Genomic DNA, 17,325 nt, shown 5'->3' with positions numbered 1-17,325 from the left:
CTCAAGGATGGTTATTAAAAACAGGCTTTTCAAATACTGCTTTGAACATGGACTCTGGTAAGGGGTCGCTAAGAAGAAATATGCTGATTGTTAAGATAAAAAGCGGGCTTGTTTATATTATTAAAAGCATTTTTGTAGAACAACGGCCTTCAAGAAGTACTAGTATCTCAGACATTTTCCTTCCTCAATGGGCTGGAAGCTCTTGGCTCTCAGTTGCAAGTTTCAAAATGCATCTGCATTGTATCTGTATAAACACACTGATTACAAAACAAAACTTTATATAATGTTCATATGTCTCAGCTTGTCACTTAACATGCACAGCTTGGTTGTTCTCATGTCTGACCAGTTTTCACACCTTAACATATGCCCCACCTTACCTTGAACTGAATATTGTAAGTGAAGAACTGCTGTTGATTCTTCATCTGCCTGTCTTTTAATGACAAGGGAGGAAAATTTGATTCCAAATGGTAGTAAGGGGCTCTCAAATCAGATTCCATGGGAGGCATCACTGAGGAATCCAGAACAGATTCCTTAGGCCTTTGGTAATAACACATTTCTGGATTGCTCTTGCCATGACAGGACATGGTATTTTGTTGCTGGGGAAGGGATGTCACGTGAGTGGCTTTAGGAAATGCAACATCATTTTCAAAGGATGAGCCACTGTTTTCATAGTCCCATGAAGCTAGCATGACATCACTAGACAATGTGCTACATGATGAGGACTTCAATGAGCTTTCAAGAACATTGGCCATTTGCTGGTTTCCCATCTGGAAGCAAGACTGGCAGTGGCTACTCAGCCCCAAGCAACTGGCCACTGGAAGTCCATTGTGTTGTGTTTGAGTTGGCCTGGAATGAGCTTGAGGACAGATCCTTGCTTGCATCAGCTGCTGTTGCTGTGTTGACAACTGTTTGTTCTGAAGCATCTGCTGCTGCTCTTTATTGTAAAAATGGGGCATTAGGTGAGGTCCATGTGAAGATGTATGTTTGGGAAAGGAATGACTTCCAGACAGGTGACCAGCTTCTAATGGATTAAATTTTTGCACAAGAGAACCAGATATTTCACTCTGTAGATCTTGCACTGGAGACACCTGTGTTATGCTAAATTCTTGCATGCCCCGGTCGGTGTAATGAGCAGCCTGTGATGAGGAAATCCATGGATTTGTTATTTGGTTATTTGCCAGTACAGTCTGTGAATCTGTCTCCATTGGTTGGATTCCCAGCTGATCTGGAGAGGCAGATTCCCAAACATTTGATGAGTAACCTCCCAGAGAATTATTCTGATTGAAACCGATGACTGGATTCATTGAAACCAATGGGGCTGGCCACTGACTCTCTTGTGCATTCATTTTTAATGGGGCTGGATGGTTTGAGGCAATCAGAGTTGAGGCCTGATGCATCTTATTTTTAGGAATGACATTCCCCAAGGAAACTGGAGCAGGAGCCTTTGGCTGAAATAGTTGTGCAGGATTTGTTAGATTAACTGCCATAATTCGCTGGTTACTGGAACCCAAAGAACTTGGTATATTCCCACAAAGCAAATTTGCTTGATCAAACGGTGCTTGCTTTTCTGGTCTAGAAGCAATATCCTGGGACATATTGGTGGCTAAAGGACCCTGATGATCATGGTCTACTGAATTTTGTGGTGAAGAAAACATGGGATTTTGGATTCCAGGTTGTGCAGAGGCTGCTGAATTAGCCCCCCAGAAGTGGTGAAAATTCACTGCAGGATTGTTTTGCTGGTTGCATTTCGTGTTATTGACAAGATGGTTTTGAAATCTGTTTAGCTGAGTGCTTTGTGGAATTTGTTGAATAAGGGCCTGCGATGATGCCGCCATGTCATACTGTGGGAACCCCAGATTCTTTCTATTATTGGTCTTAAACAACATTTTCTCCATACAGGAAGTCACCTCGTCATTCAGCCTCTCCTGGAAATCCTGGGCCACTGACTTCTCAGTGTCCATTTTCAGCAAGATCTCCTCCCATTGCTTTAACTCCAAGTCATCCATGTCCAGGTTCTGCAGGGTCTTAGAGATGTCGCTCTCCACATGGCTCTTTTCAAACAGTGTTTCAATGATGACCAGAAGAGAGTCATTTTCTTCTTTAACGGCTCTCTTGTTTCTGTCATCCTGCCATGCCTCTTCTGGTGCGTCAGCAATATCCACCAGGGAGAACTGAGGCACGTCATCGGCATGGGAGACGTATATGGATTCGTCTTGTTTCATCATGGCCCCCAGGAGCGAGCTGGGATCTACTGAACCCTGCTCCATGGGAACATCTGCCTTTGAGCCCTTTGTCTGCAAGGATTCCAGGAATCCTGGTAAATTGTTTTCATACAGGACGGCTTCACCTGTGGCAAAGTGAAAAGGCAGCTGCAGGCTCCGCTTGCGCAAATGCTCCTCTCCTTCTTCATTCCTGCAGGTGTATGAATGTGACATTAAAGCATTAAAAAGAGGGTGACAGGACAATGAAATACATGGGGCTGGGCAAAAACAGCTGCTAGACAGTGAGACAAGAGCCAACAAGTTGACACGGGTTTGGGGATTTTAATCTATTTAAAATCCTACAATTTGGGGGGATAGGAGGCATGAGGGGCAGTTGTTTGGCTTTGGGGGTTGGGTTGGACAAGTTGGTTGGTGGTCTGGCTTGCTCTGAAATGGGAAATGCACCCAACTCAGATAAATGGAGTGTCACTGTGGCTGACGTAGCTCTGTTGAGAGGCTATTTTTCATAGGTTTTGGATTTACAAATCCAAAGGTCATAAGGGACTATTATGATCATCTAATCTGACCTGCAGAACACGGGACTCTTTACCAGCCTGCGATCTAGAGACCTGCCCCAGATCTGAACACCTCTAAACTTTGGGGAAACTTGGATGCCATCTTTGCCACTTGGGACAGGGTGCAATTTTAAACTCAATTTCAACACAGTGCATTTTAGCACGGCAGGTGATTTTGTGCATGCACCGAGGAAATGGGTGCGGTGGGGTGAAATTCTTGCTTCAGTGAACTCAGTAGGAGTTTTGCCGTTGATTTCAGTGGGACCAGGGATTCACCCTGGCCACCCAGAGGGACACTTACGATAGAGCCCGCTGCCTGGAAATGATGCAGTCCGGTCGACCTCCTTTGTACACCAGCCTCGCACTGGCTTGGACCCAGACCCAGCCTGCTTTCTTAGTCAGCAGCCTGAAAACGGTCATTCCACTGTCTCCGGTTTTCATGACTAGGGCAAACAGAAGAAGGCAGTAGCGTAAGCTCAGCAAAATGCCAGCAAGAAATGGTCTTCAGCCTGCTCCTGTCTCTTACAGCCAAAAATAAATTACCAACAGAGATCTGCAGAAACATTTCACAGTCTGACTCACAAACCATGCAGGCAAACCCTGTACAGTGAGACTGTACAGATAGGGACTGGCCTTAGCTGGTAAAGTGTATGATGTTAAAGGAAATCCTTAATGGCCCTGGGTTCATTGCCTGGAATCAGCACTGGGCTATAAAACCTCATGTAGGACATAAAACTTCATGTTTCAGGGCTTAAACCAGCCTATAACTAGTAGGGATGAGAATGAGACCTTCCTAGGGCAGATTATCCCATATCTGCCTAGTAGAAGCTCAAAAGCATCTGATGCTGGCCAGGATACTGAGTTACATGCCCTTCGGGTGTGATCAAGTATAGCTATTCCTACGTTCCTATGAAATTTCTCAGTGACTTTGAGATGTTTTAGGCTTGGTGGTGTGAACATGTTTGTCCATTAGCTTTTCAGAGCTGGAGGGCTGTGGTCAAATCAAACAGGTGTCACAAATAAGTTATTTCAGAGGGCTCAATCAGATTCCTAGGGGATGTCTGTCTTCATCACAAAAACACAGCACAGCTTAACAAACTGGCAGTTTCTGGACAGGAGACAATTAGAACTAAAATAACATGGGCTGCTGCAAATCAGAACTCAGAGCTTGCTTACATGTGGAAATGTACCAGCATAACTATACCAGTATCATTATACCGCTATAGTTATATCAGTATCTTCTTTACCAGCTCGTCTGGACCTGTTCCTCCTGTCCACAGTGTCAGCTTGCCAGCTGTGGAGGGATCCCCAAGGCATCTTTCATCCTGCTACCCTTGATTGAAACACCCTTTGAAAGGATCGAGGTGGACATGTTGGACCCCTGGAAAAAGCTGCAGCAGGGCATCAGTACACTGTTGACTACGCAACCAGGTATCCGGAGGCTGTTCCTCTCCACTCCCCGAAAGCAACAGCTATAGCTCCAGAACTCTTGAAACTCTTCTCACGTGTAGGGTTTTGCTGTGAAATATTACCAGCCAAGGGACTAAAGCCATTACCCAACTAATGCAGGAATTATGCTCCCTTTTGAAGATCAAGTCCCTGAGGACCTCGGTGTACCACCTGCAAACCGATGGTCTAGCACAGCGGTTTAATTAGACCCTGAAGAGGATGTTGAAGTGCTTTGTCAATGACAACAGCAAACAGTGGAACCAGCTACTTCCACAGAGCCTATTTGCTATAAGGGAGGTCCCACAAGTTGCTAGGGGTTCTCCCCATTTGAGTTGTTCTCTGATCACCAATGGCAGGGGACGTCCTCTGAAAAGGGTGGGAAGAACAAGATGTGGGGGCCTTACAGTTAAGGGAGCGACTCAGAAACATAGGGGTGTTCGCCAGGGAGAATTTGAGGAATGCCCAACATTCCCAGGAACAAAATTACCAGGGAACAGATGGTACCAATGATTACTAGTGGAATCTCGAGAGGTCGTGGGAGCTACTTCACTGGTGGTTTTCAAAAGACAGCTGGAGAGCCATCTGTCTTGGATGGTGGGACACAACAAACCCTGCATCTTGGCAGGGGGTTAGACTAGATGACCTCTGCAGTTCCTTCTAACCCTATCATTCTGTGATTGTATGATTACAATAGGGGGGCACGACTACAGACTTTTCAGCTGGGTGATCATGTTCTTTTACTACTGCCCTCAGCTGTCTAAATTAATGGCCCAATGGCAGATAGGTCCCATGGACTATGACATAAGACTACCTGGGAGGAGAAAGGAAACCAAGGTTTGCCACCTCTCTCAATCCTTGGATGTCCTGCTGATAACTCCTATTCTGGCAATACAGGAATTGGGCTGCCAGGTGCCCAGCAGCGAAGCTCCAGTAACAGTACCGGGCGTGAAGGGCTCTCCCCTGCACAAAGGAAACAACTCCTCCAACTAACTGGGGACTTTGCGGCAGTGTTGTCCAACTGCCCAGTTAGAATGTCGTTGCTCCATCATCACCTAGAGACTTCCCCAGGCCAGTTAGTCCAAGAGAACCCTAGCCCGTTGCCACAAAGGATGAAGGATACGGTCCGAGAAGAAGTACAAGTGATGCTAGAGATGGGAGTGATTATGGAATCCAAAAGAGAATGGAGGAGCTCCATAGTTCTTGTTCCCAAACCTGACAGTTCAGTTCTTCATTGACTTCAAAAAGGTCAATGCCATCATGAAATTCAACGCCTACCCAATCCCAAGAGTGGATGAGTTACTAGAACAGCTGGGACCAGCGAAACACCTGAGCACCATCAATCTGACAAAAGGTTATTGGCAGATCCCCTTATGCCCTTCCTCGCAAGAGGAAACTGCTTTGTCCACCCCTTTTGGACACTTCCAATTTCAGACCAGGCCTTTCGGCTTCCATGGGGCTGCTTCTATCTTCCAATGCCTTATGAATAAGATCCTCAACCCCCACCATCAATATGCGTTGGCTTACATTGACGACATTGTCGTGTGCAATTCACCTGGGAAAACCACCTACATCATTTAAGGGTGGTGTTAAAAGCCCTACAGGAAGCAGGACTTACGGCTAACCCAGTGAAATGTAAGTTGGCTGTGAGTGAAGTAACCTATTTGAAGTCCTGTGCAGGAGGTGGTCTTGTGAAGCCAGTGATCGATAAAGTGCAGGCCCTCACAAAGAGGCAAGTCAGATGTTTTCTTGGCCTGGCAGGATATTCCTGGAAGTTTATTGTCCACTTCACCTCAAATGCAGCCCCCCCTTATGGACCTCATAAAAGGCAACAACCCAAAGAAGATTCATTGGTATGAGAAGTGCAAGGAAGCATTCAGGGAACTGAAAACATGACTATTCTGGGTAATCTGCTCTTCAGCTCCAATTTTTCTCAGGAATTCATACTACACACAGATGCCTCAACTGTTGGTCTTACCACCATTCTCTCACAAGACTTTGAAGGAGAAGAACACCTGGTCCTATACGTAAGTAGGAAGCTATTCCTTAGGGAAAAGTCATATTCAATTAGTGACAAGGAGGTATTAACAGTCCGATGGGTGGTAAACGGCTTCAGGTATTATCTGTTGGGTAGCCCCTTTTTCCTGATCACCGGTCACATACCCCTATGCTGGATCCATACCACGAGGGATATGAATCCTTGCATGATGAGATGGTGCTTTACACTACAACCCTATGGTTTCTGAGTACAACAGCGGGTGGGAAAGGACCTTGCTAATGCCGATTTATTTTCACAGAGACAACTCAACTCCCAATGGCCTTCCCATCTTGAGGGGTGGGGTATGTGAAGAGACACACCCTCACACGGGTATGGAGGAGACTAACAAGCTCTTCTGGGCCTGTTCCACGATAACGAGACGCACCTGAAAGGCTTGTTCAGCCTGGAGGAGGAGCTTAAAAGGGGGAATTTACTACAGAAACGGATGATGATCCAGGGGCTATCTGGGAGACTGGCCCTCTTTCCAGACAGATCCTCCTCTCTTGCAAGGGGAAGGGAGGAGATGCAGCCAACTGAGGGAGAAGAGAAGGTAAACAACAGACAGTGGGATATGGGGGCATGAAGGTCCAGGGAGCCCTGCTGCTTCATAGGCTGGTACAAAACAATGTGTGTCAACTCACAAAGGGGTGGGGACACATGATGTTGGTGCATGCCAAATCATTCTAAGCAGTTCCAGGATGGCCTTGTTTATTGGAAGGCCCTCTCTGGACAGTCCCTGTGACTGTAAGATATCCAGGAGACAAGGTTGGGGATCTCCTCCAATGGGATTTGCAAGTCATTACCCACCCTTTGGAGTATATCTTGAAGAGAGGGTGGCAACTGGATGACCGTGTCATCCAGTAACGAGCAGGCTGCGGTCAGAACCCGTGGTACCAGCTCAGCTTTTCTTCCTTGTACATTAACAGAACTGGCTGACGAGAGGGGGAAGAGCGGTAGGACCCTAGTGATGGTTCCAGATGTCTGTTATAAGGATCCCAGGGGCCCAGGTACAGCCTGAAGGAGGGATCTATCAGTTGCGATAGTAGCCAAAGGAAGTGATACCAGGTGTCCCGGCAGTGGGGTCATTGCCAGGAGGATCAGGGTGCCATGGTGGTCTGTCTGGGCTCCTGTGCCTTCCTGGAGATATCAGTGGAACTATCTCTTTTGACATCTCCGAGTCTGAAGATGATTCCATCGGAAACAGTAGTACTGTCGGCACCGAGATGCTCTTGTCCAATGGATAGGGATGGGGTCTCTCCTGTGACAGTGACAGTGGGTTGGCCTCTGGGCTAAGAACTTCCCTGAGAACTGCAGTGCCCGACAGAAGTGGATACGCTGGGTAGGGGAGGAAGACATCCTCCAGTGTCAGAAAAGTCTCCATATGGCCCAGAATCCATGGGGTTCCCACTGAATCACTGGAGGGACCTAGTTCATCCATCAGAACTAGCAAGTCTCCATACTGCTGAGGCAATACCAATGGTATGTCCAGATCTGTGCTCGTGGATGCGATTGGCTTGTCTTTCTGCCCAGGTAATGCGCTCACTGTTGGTACCAGTGGATCCCTTTTCTTCTCTGCCTTACTCTCCAGCCCAGGGTGCTTTGGCGCCAGTTCCGTGGGATCCATACACAACATCTCCCCTGCCCTGGCATGGCTTGGGGAGCGAACATGTTTCTTGTGGCTTACTCTCAGGGGGAGCCCTGTGTCCTGAGTTCTTGGGCTATGGTGCTGGCAGCTCCGCTCCCCAGCTTGGAGGGGTATTGATGGTTGGCTGAGGCTGATGTACAGGGAGGTCTCCCCAGGCCGGATCAGAGCAGGGCCTCAGAGCCTCTCTATCTGGTGCTTCTTCAGCCTGAGTCTCGGGCCTCTCTGTTCAGGGCGGGAAGGACACGTCTCAGACATATGTGCCTCACCCAGACAGTAGAAGCATTGATGATGATCACTGCTGATGGAAAAGGAGCAAAGCAGGAAATGCAGTTCTTGAACCCTGGGCATAGGCCTGGGACAAAGAGGGTTCCCACCCGACTGGAGAGGGGGTGGTTTACTAAGCTATACTAAACTGTACTATGTACCTTTCTAACTAACTAACTACAGGATAACTAACTAACTAACTACAGGATTTCTAACTACAGGATAATTATTTACAGCAAATATGTACCATAACTCTTCTTGAGATTGCAAGAGCAAAGGAGGACAGAGTTCTGATTCAGGCCATGTGGTGGAAAGAGGGAACTGGAGAGGCGTCAATCCGCATCGCCCCTTATACCCTTGGTTGGGAGCACGAGGGAAGACACTGCACACGTATGGTTCAACGGACACCACCTGGAAAAGATTCCAGACTCAGGCGCATGGCATGCATGTTCATCAGATGTGGAATATGCATACGGACCAGCACTCAAAGAAGAACTATAATTATGCTATTATAACTATACCAATAATTTTCCCTGAGTAGACAAGCACTGCATAAAGTAGGACACTACAATCCTGTTAGCTAAGTTGGGATCTTTGATCTTACAACTCAGCACCAAACTCACTTTTCACGTGATTCTCTGCACAGTACATCATGTCTGCTGCGTGGATAAACTGGTACCCAGAGCCTCTCATGCAGAGCTCTGTTTCCGTGTATCCCAGCACAACTTTACCTCTGTAAAATAAAAGAAACAAAAAAACCAGAGTTCACGGAATTTTAGGACCACAACACAGCTACATCTGCCCATTAGCTGGGGCTGAACCTAATCTGTGCAGTTATCTGATAACGGGAAAAGCTATGGTGGACTTAGCCTACCCCACAATTATCTCTCCAGCTGACTGGAGAGGCATTTTCCATTTTGTGAAAAATGCGGGGATTTTGAAAAGGGTTCAGGTCCCTTGCAAGATAAAACAAACCAAACAAAAATCAACGCAGAATTATTTGCAGAATGACTGCCCCAGCTGGGAAATAAGGCAACCTTCCTGCCAAAGGATCCAGACAGATGGGAAACTGGCTGCCCAGATGCCCAGGGAGCTGCCCCAAACAGGAAATCGGCCTCCCAACTCCTCAGGGATCCTGGGAGATGGAGCCTGCCCAACCAGCTACCCGGACTGGGGATCCTGGAAACCTGCTCTGCCAAGGAGCTGCTGGCATGTGAGCTTGGGCTTCTAGACTCTTAGCACCCTATCCACCCAGCAGGTTGGCTGCCGAAGAGCAGGGCACATAAGCGGGCACGAACTGGGTTTTGGATGGAACCCTGGCTGGCTTCCATTGGAATTATGTCAAAATTGGCAAGTTCCTGTGGAATGTTTTGATTTCAACAAATCAATTTTTTCCAGCAGAGAAACATTCCAGTCCAAAATTTCCCACCAGCTCTAATCACTGGTCACTTCATTAAAGACCGATCAGGAAGAGTCATCTTCAATACTTTCTTCCTTTTTCTGCCTTTAGATCAGTGGTGCGCAAGCTTTTCCAGTCATGCTCCCCCCCCCCCCATACCAGTAACGGAATCAATCTGCGTCCCCCCTCCATGACTGCACTGCCAGGGTTTCTTCAGCAGTGGATCTTGGGCTGATGGCAGAGCTGGGGGCGGAACTGGGGATGAAGGTGGAGCTGGGGCTAAAGGCAGAGCTGGTCTGGGGGCGGAGTAGAGCTGGGGTTGAGGGTGGAGCAGGGTTGGAGGTGGAATGGGACTGGGGGGTGGATCTGGCCTGGAGAAGTGGCACTCCCTCCACAACTCCATGGAGGCTGACCAAGGCCTGGAAGCAGAGCAGGACTGGGGGCTGAACGGGTTGGGGGAGAAGTGAGGCTGGGGATCGAGCTGGTCTGGGGGCAGAGCGGGGCTGGAAAAGTGGCACTTCCTTCTCTGCCCCCTGTGGGGCTGTCCCAGGCCGGCTGTGCACCCCCCGAATGTTCCTCTATGCCCCCCAGAGGATGCGCCCCACAGTTTGGGGACAACAGCTTTGAGGTGTCTCTGGATGTTCTCTGAGCTGAGAATTTGCAGCAAGATACCTGCTACACAGAAGGACAGGGCAGAAGAGCAATAGTACTTGTAAATTAAAAGTAACACCCTTAAAATAACTGTGGCTGGGTTTTCAAAGGAGCCTGAGTTAGATGCCCAACTCCCATTGCATTTCAATGGGAGCTGGGCACTGTAACGGGACAGCCTGTCCCTTTAACAGCCAGAGGCCTGTAGCCCATACAATTAGCCCAGTCTTCCACCCCTGGGATGAGGCGTGGGGTTTCATGAGTAGAACCAGCAGGGTTTGGAGGAGCTGATTCTTCTATAAGGAGCAGCAGAAAGCAGGGGGTTCCAGGCACAGATGATCCAACAAGTTCTTGGAAAGCACTGGAGACCATTTTTTGTTTCAGAAGATGGAGAAAGCTACTAGGGGAAAGGCTGTTCTAGATTTGATTTTGACAACTAGGGAGGAACTGGTTGAGAGTTTGAATGTGGAAGGCAGCTTGGATGGAAGTGATCATGAAATGGCAGAGTTCATGATTCTAAAGAATCATGGGAGGAAAAACAGCAAAATAAAGATAATGGATTTCAAGAAGGCAGACTTTAGCAAACTCAGTGAGTTGGAAAGTAAGATCCCATGGGAAACAAGTCTAAGGGGAAAAACAGTTCAAGGGAGTTGACAGTTTTACAAAGAGATATTATTAAGGGCACAAGAACAAAGTATCCCGCTGCATACGAAAGATAGGAAGTGTGGCAAGAGACCACCCTGGCTTAACCAGATCTTAAATCATCTGAAATTTAAAAAAAGAGTCCTGCAAAAGGGGAAACTAGGTCAAATTACGAAGGATGAACAAAACAAATAACACAAGTTTGTCAGAACAAAATTTGAAAGACCAAGGAACAAAACAAGATTAAGCTAGCTAGAGACCTACAGGGTGACAAGAAAACATTCTACAAATTCATCAGAAGCAAGAGGAAGACCAAGGACAGGAGAGGCCCATTACTCAGCGAGGGGGGGAAACAATAAAAGAAAATGTGGAAATGGCAGAAGTGCTAAATGACTTTTTTGTTTCACTTTTCACCAAAAGGTTTAGTAGCGATTTGACATCTAACTTAATGAATGCCAGTGCAAATGAGGTAGGATCAGAAGCTAAAATAGGGAAAGAACAAGTTAAATATTACTTAGACAAGTTAGATGTCTTCAAGTCACCAGGGCCTGATAAAATATATCCTAGAATACTCAAGGAGTGGATTGAGAAGATAACTGAGCCATTAGCGATTATATTCGAAAAACGGAAGACACGAGAGATTCCAGAGGACTGGTAAAGGGCAAATTTCGTGCCCATCTATAAAAAGGGGAATAAGAACAACCCAGGGAATTACAGACCCATCAGCTTAACTTCAGTACCAAGCAAGATAATGGAGCAAATCATTAAGCAATCAATTTGAAAAACACCTAGAATATAAGAAGATGATAAGTAACAGTCAGCATGGTTTGTCAAGAACAAATCATGTTAAGCTAACCTGATAGCTTTCTTTGACGGGGTAACAAGCCTTGTGGTTGGGTGGAAGTGGTAGATATGGTATATCTTGTCTTTAATACGATATTTGATACTGTCTCATAAACAAACTAGGGAAATATAGCCTAGATGGAATTACTATAAGGTGGGTGCATAACTGGTTGGAAAACAACTCCCACGGATCAGTTCTGGGTCTGCTTCTGTTCAATATTTTCATCAATGATTTAGATAATGGCATAAAGAGTACGCTTATAAAGTTTGCGGACCATACCAATCTGGGAGGGGTTGCAACTTCTTTGGAGGACAGGATTAAAATTCAAAATGATCTGGACAAATGAGAAATGGTCTGAAGTAAATAGGATGAAATTCAATAAGGACAAATGCAAAATACTCCACTTAGGAAGGAACAATCAGTTGCACACATACAAAATGGGAAAAGACTGCCTAGGAAGGAGTACTGTGGAAAGGGATCTGGTGCTCATAGTGGACCACAAGCTAAATATGAGTCAACAATATAACACTGTTACTAAAAAAACAAACCTCATTCTGGGATGTATTAGCAGAAGTGTTGTAAGCAAGACACTAGAAGTAATTCTTCCACTCTACTCCATGCTGATTAGGCTACAACTGGAATATTGTGTCCAGTTCTGGGTGCCACATATCAGGAAAGATGTGGACAAATTGGAGAAAGTCTAGAGAAGAACAACAAAAATGATTCAAGGTCTAGAAAACAGGACCTATGAGGGAAAATTGAAAACATTGGGTTTGTTTAGGCTGGAGAAGAGAAGACTGAACAGGGACATGAGAACAGTTTTCAAGTACATAAAAGGTTATTATAAGGAGGAGGAAGAAAAATTGTTCTCATTAACCTCTGAGGATAGGACAAGAAGCAATGGGCTTATTTTGCAGCAAGGACGGTTTAGTTTAGACATTAGGAAAAACTCTCTAACCGTCAGGGCAGTTAAGCACTGGAATAAGTTGCCTATGGAGGTTGTGGAATCTCTGCGGTTGAAGATTTTTAAAAGCAGGTTAGACAAACACCTGTCAGGAAGGGTCTAGATATTACTTAGTCCTGTCTTGACTGCAGGGGACTGGACTAAATGACTTCATGAGGTCCCTTCCAGTCCTTCACTTCTATGATTCTATGTATGCATGTTTTCTTAGCTTGCTCGCTCACGGAGAGAAAGAACAAGAGTGAGACTAGAGGGAGAGATTTCAGCAGAAGCCGGCCAAGGCAGGGAATGGCTGCTGGGTGCGAGTCGGCTCCATCCAGGAAACCTGAGGTATCAAGTGGGAACTGAGAGACTACAGAGGGAAATGGCAAAGACGACAGAGGCTGCTGAGAGTGAGCAGGCTCTGGGAGGGGCCTGAGTCTTTAAAGAAAAGATTTGAGGCAGGGTAGCCGGGGAGTGGGAACTTGTGGAAGATTTGAGAACTTCACTTTGGGAGGCCAAGCAGGACTGCTGAACTTGAGAAGAGTTTTTCTGATAGTTTTGAGTTATAGGCCCTGAACTGAAGAAAAGGGAAACTGAGGCAGGGCTGCTGCAGAGTGACCTCAGGCCGTGAGTAAGCACTTAGGAGGCAACTGGCCCATGGACAGGCACTTAACTCCTTTATGCTTCTGCGATAATCCCAGCCTATACCGATAGCTGGAAATACGTTTTGAGACAGAGTGGGTTGTAAGCTGCTGATGTCCCTTTGAAGGTATTTCTGTTTAATGCTGGTTTTTTGTAATGCCACTGACAAAGTTTGCATAGAAGATTTTTTTCTCTATCCAATTTATCCCCAATCTACTTTTTTCTCTTTGCTGCTACAACAGCAGGACTAAATGGCTCTTGTTTCACATCGGCTGTAGCATGACATCTGCCTATATTCTCAGCAAATGAGAGCTGTGAACATGAGTCATCTTGGCCCGGACTCCGTCCCCTACCTTGAATCGCAGGCCATGGGGGTAAAGTCCAGCTTGTGTTTAGTTTGGAAGATGAAGGTCTGGGTTCGAAGCTCCAGGATAGAAAGAGGTTGGAGTGGAGTTGCGATGGCAAACAGCGCCAGCTGAGGAGGCATGAGGGTCCCATCTTCTGCTCTCTTTTGCTGCCCATGAAGGAATTTCAAACGGCCGTGGAAATTCAAACCCTTTTTTGGGGAAGAAGAAAAAAGTGGAGATGATATACACTAGTGATATGGATCATTCCTATAAGAATCTAGCCATTCAGGGCCCCACCACTTTGTTATCTGGGCACTTCATATACATTAATGAATATTAATTAATTATTAATTAATATTAATTAAATACAACATTAATATATTAATGACTATATCTGTGAGCTGTGGAGGATTATCCCTGTTTCACAGATGCAAAGACACTGCCATTATCCCCCCTGGACACATGGGAAACAGACACAGTGAGACTTGACCAAGGGCACAAAGGTAGTTGAACGTGGTTCTTCTGAGTTCCAGGGCAGGGCTTTCGCCACCAGGCCATCCTTCCTCTCCACTGTCTCATCCCAAAAACCCAACTGTCCAGAGGAAGTTCAGAGCCTGGCAGATCTCTGTGCAATCTCCACGGATGATGTGAATGGGGAAATATCCCTTTCCTCAACAATTCCCATCCTCCCTGAGCAGGTTTGTAACCCCTCCCCTCCCAGCAGAAATTAGCACCTACTTGAGAAGCCAGGCTCACAATCAGTTCCCTGGGGTGTGACTATCACGTGGCAAGTGCAGCAGGAGAGCAAGGCCCAGATCCTCAAAGGTATTTAAGCACCTAACTCCCATTGGCAGATAGGTGCCTAAATCTCTCCGGGGATCCGAGCCCAAATGCCTTGCTGGCTGGATTACCAGGAATCCCGAGGAGTTGTCCAACAAACACCGGAAGCGACAGCTGAAGCTTCTTTCTAAGAAGGGGGAATTTTCAGGAGGCAGGTGCTGGTGGTCATCCACAGCAGTGGTGGTGCTGCTGACTGGAGTCTGGACAATGGGCAAGGCTGGGAAACCAAAACGACACAGAAAGCAGCTCAAAACAAGAGAGAATGATGCATTCATCTGGCTTTAAACAGTCTCAAAACATTCCTGTCATACTGAGTCCTTAATATCCACCAGGTGTGGAGGGAAGGGTTGGGTACTGCTGTTTGGAATTAACGAGGATTAAAACTTCTTGGGGACTGTTCTTCCTTCCATGCACATGCAGAGCTCCCGAGAGTCTTCTCTGGAGACATATGAGCACATTGGAAGCAGAACAGACTCCTAATTATAGACCTGCATGAGGGGGTCTGTTGGCTTCTTTTCTGGGGTCTGTCACTTGGTTCTAAAGGGATGATCTGGTAGCAAGTTTGACAGGCATTGCCTCGGCCCTGAATAGAATGAGGTGGTTTTTCCATAAAGGGCTGAAATGGATTACATCGAAAATTAATTCAGCCCTTTTAAAGTTTCATGCTTATGAATAATGTATCACGCGTAAACACAGACACACTCTAAGGCCCTGATTCTCCAAAGACTGATGCACGTGCTTAGCTTTATATACTATTCATAACCCCACTGAAGTCAGTACGCACCTGCTTAAGTCTTTGTAGGGTGGGGGCCTACAGCCTATATATAATCTAAGATAGGGTAGGTGGATGCCAGCCAAGGAAGATAAGAGAGTTGTTTTCTCTTACATCAGCTCGATACATCCAGTGGACTGCTTATGTAAATCCAGAAGCTTCAAATTACGGGGGGGAAAGCTGTCAGAAGAAATTAGCAGCCCATCATACGGTCTGAATTTTTTTTCCTATTTCAAAAAAAAAAAAAGGCCAAACATAAAGACAGTCCCAGGACTGGTGCAGGAAGCATTTTTAGCCGGCATCTCAAACAGTATTTAGACTCTAAATCATTAGTGTTGTAATAAACATGGTTTCAGACAAGCTTGAAGGAGCAATTCCCATCTCAGGCGTACACCACAGTAATGCCAAATAATCCCACATATTTGCCGTTGTTCATTCCTTTTTGTTAATAAAGAGAGCTTCAATACTAAAAATACCCATGGAAGTAAATTCTCGCATGGGCTTGATCTACACAAGCATCAGAAACCCAGTGTAAGGTCAGACCTGCACTAAATATTTGTCAGTAATGATGGTTAACGGATGATTTTTTATGACATTTCTACACTAGCAAAAGCCCAGATGTAAATACAATTATACCAGTAAAAATTATACCAGCAAAAGCACTCTTTAATTGGTATAAGCAGCATCTATGTTAGCAGGATTTGCCAATATAGTTACACCAGCAAGCCTTTTCTAATGTCTTAGGATATGGCTCCTTCCCCAGCCAGAAGGGTGTTTCCAAGCCAGGATGGGGTGGGTTTGTGGTGGTACTCACGAGCCATTGCTTGTGCCGCCATGGCCACATTGCTCTTTTTAGCATGTCACCTCAAGCAGGGCTGGCCCACGTCTGTGTGCCCGCGCTGGATGTGCCTCCCACCCACTGGGTAGGTGCACCCGTAAGGTTCATTTTTTTTCACGCTGCTGAGCCACTTGAGGTGCAGTAAGGAGCCATGGGCTTTCCTGCCCCATCTCAAACCTTCCCTTTGGCTGGAAGGATTGATTCTGAAAGATGTAATCAGGTGACTTGAGTTTCATCTGAGTCCTTCAGTCTTTAACAGTCTGGTTTTCAGCCTGCATATGGCCTAGGACTCAGTTGGTCTCTTCTATGGATGACCTTCTAGGGATGGACAGGGCTCAGGCTTTGGTAGATCTTAGCCAGCCTTCACCCGGTTGCCCATGAAGCATTCTTGGGTCTCCTGAAGGCTGTGGTGGGACCAGGCAGAACCACATTACCTGCCAGTGCAGGGCCTCGGGCACTGGTGTGCCTTGCTCCTTCCTATTCTCTGCCTGTGCCGCCCGTGGGCTGTTATACATTGGTCCAATTTCGTTTGTCAGGTTTTGTGTACAGGCGCTGGGGTTGGCCTGTGACATACAGGAAGTCATGCTATACAGTGCTCCCTTCTGGCCTTCAACTCTATGATTTTGTGTTGCAGCGGCTCTTCCCAAAGGGAGCTGCCGGAGGTGGCACTGTGCAATGGCTCCTCTGGTTCACAAGGATCTATGCCACCGCCCCTGCTCGCTTTGTGCCCAGCAGCTTGCCAAGGGAAGCCAGGAGATATTGTGGGCGGCAGGGCCACCATCACACTGAGGGAAAGTGGCTCTTATGCATCAGATCGAGGCACTGCAGCCTCGTGATTTTTTCAAGTTTTCCTGGGACAGAGACTCCCACTGACTTTGACGGACACTGGGTCAGGCCTGGAACCAAGGCGATATTTTAGCCTGACTCCTACCCCTCTCTCCTCAGAGCCATCTGTGGAGATCTAGCCTCACATTCTGTGGGAGGCCATAAATGGAAACCACATTGAGAAGTGAAGAGTGGGCTTGGCTCTCTCTCTCTCTCCAGAGATAAAGTTTGCATCCATTTTAAACAAGCTAGCAGACACACCTTAGACACGCTGAGGTGACTTTACTGGCTCCTCCATTCCTTGGCCTTTCCAACTGGTCTGGCTCTCCCCTGCCCATCAAAACAGATTCAATTCTCCCACTAAGAATAAGTTGTCTTCTGGATGGTATCCTGCTCAGAGCAGCCATCAATTGCAT

The 17,325-nt window shown here is 46.6% G+C and overlaps 1 protein-coding gene across 1 annotated transcript in view; it reads right to left on the bottom strand.

The window, feature by feature from the left end:
- LOC137153378 (aryl hydrocarbon receptor-like) overlaps window positions 1-17,325 on the bottom strand; it is a 107,031-nt gene that overhangs the window by 2,823 nt on the left and 86,883 nt on the right. Inside the window, exons 6-10 of the mRNA XM_067548630.1 lie at window positions 14,546-14,691; window positions 13,641-13,843; window positions 8,793-8,902; window positions 3,078-3,219; window positions 378-2,412 (exon numbers count right to left, since the gene is read on the bottom strand). Of these exons, the coding sequence (XP_067404731.1) occupies window positions 378-2,412; window positions 3,078-3,219; window positions 8,793-8,902; window positions 13,641-13,843; window positions 14,546-14,691 (2,636 nt within the window). The remainder of the gene's footprint in view (window positions 1-377; window positions 2,413-3,077; window positions 3,220-8,792; window positions 8,903-13,640; window positions 13,844-14,545; window positions 14,692-17,325) is intronic.

The sequence above is a fragment of the Emydura macquarii genome, unplaced genomic scaffold, assembly GCF_026122565.2.
Source record: "Emydura macquarii macquarii isolate MOO-44397 ecotype Brisbane River unplaced genomic scaffold, CSIRO-AGI_Emac_v2 contig_1253, whole genome shotgun sequence".
NCBI classification, from domain to species: domain Eukaryota; kingdom Metazoa; phylum Chordata; order Testudines; family Chelidae; genus Emydura; species Emydura macquarii.
Note: the sequence above shows the minus strand (reverse complement) of the source record. Positions and strands in the feature narration are given on the sequence as shown.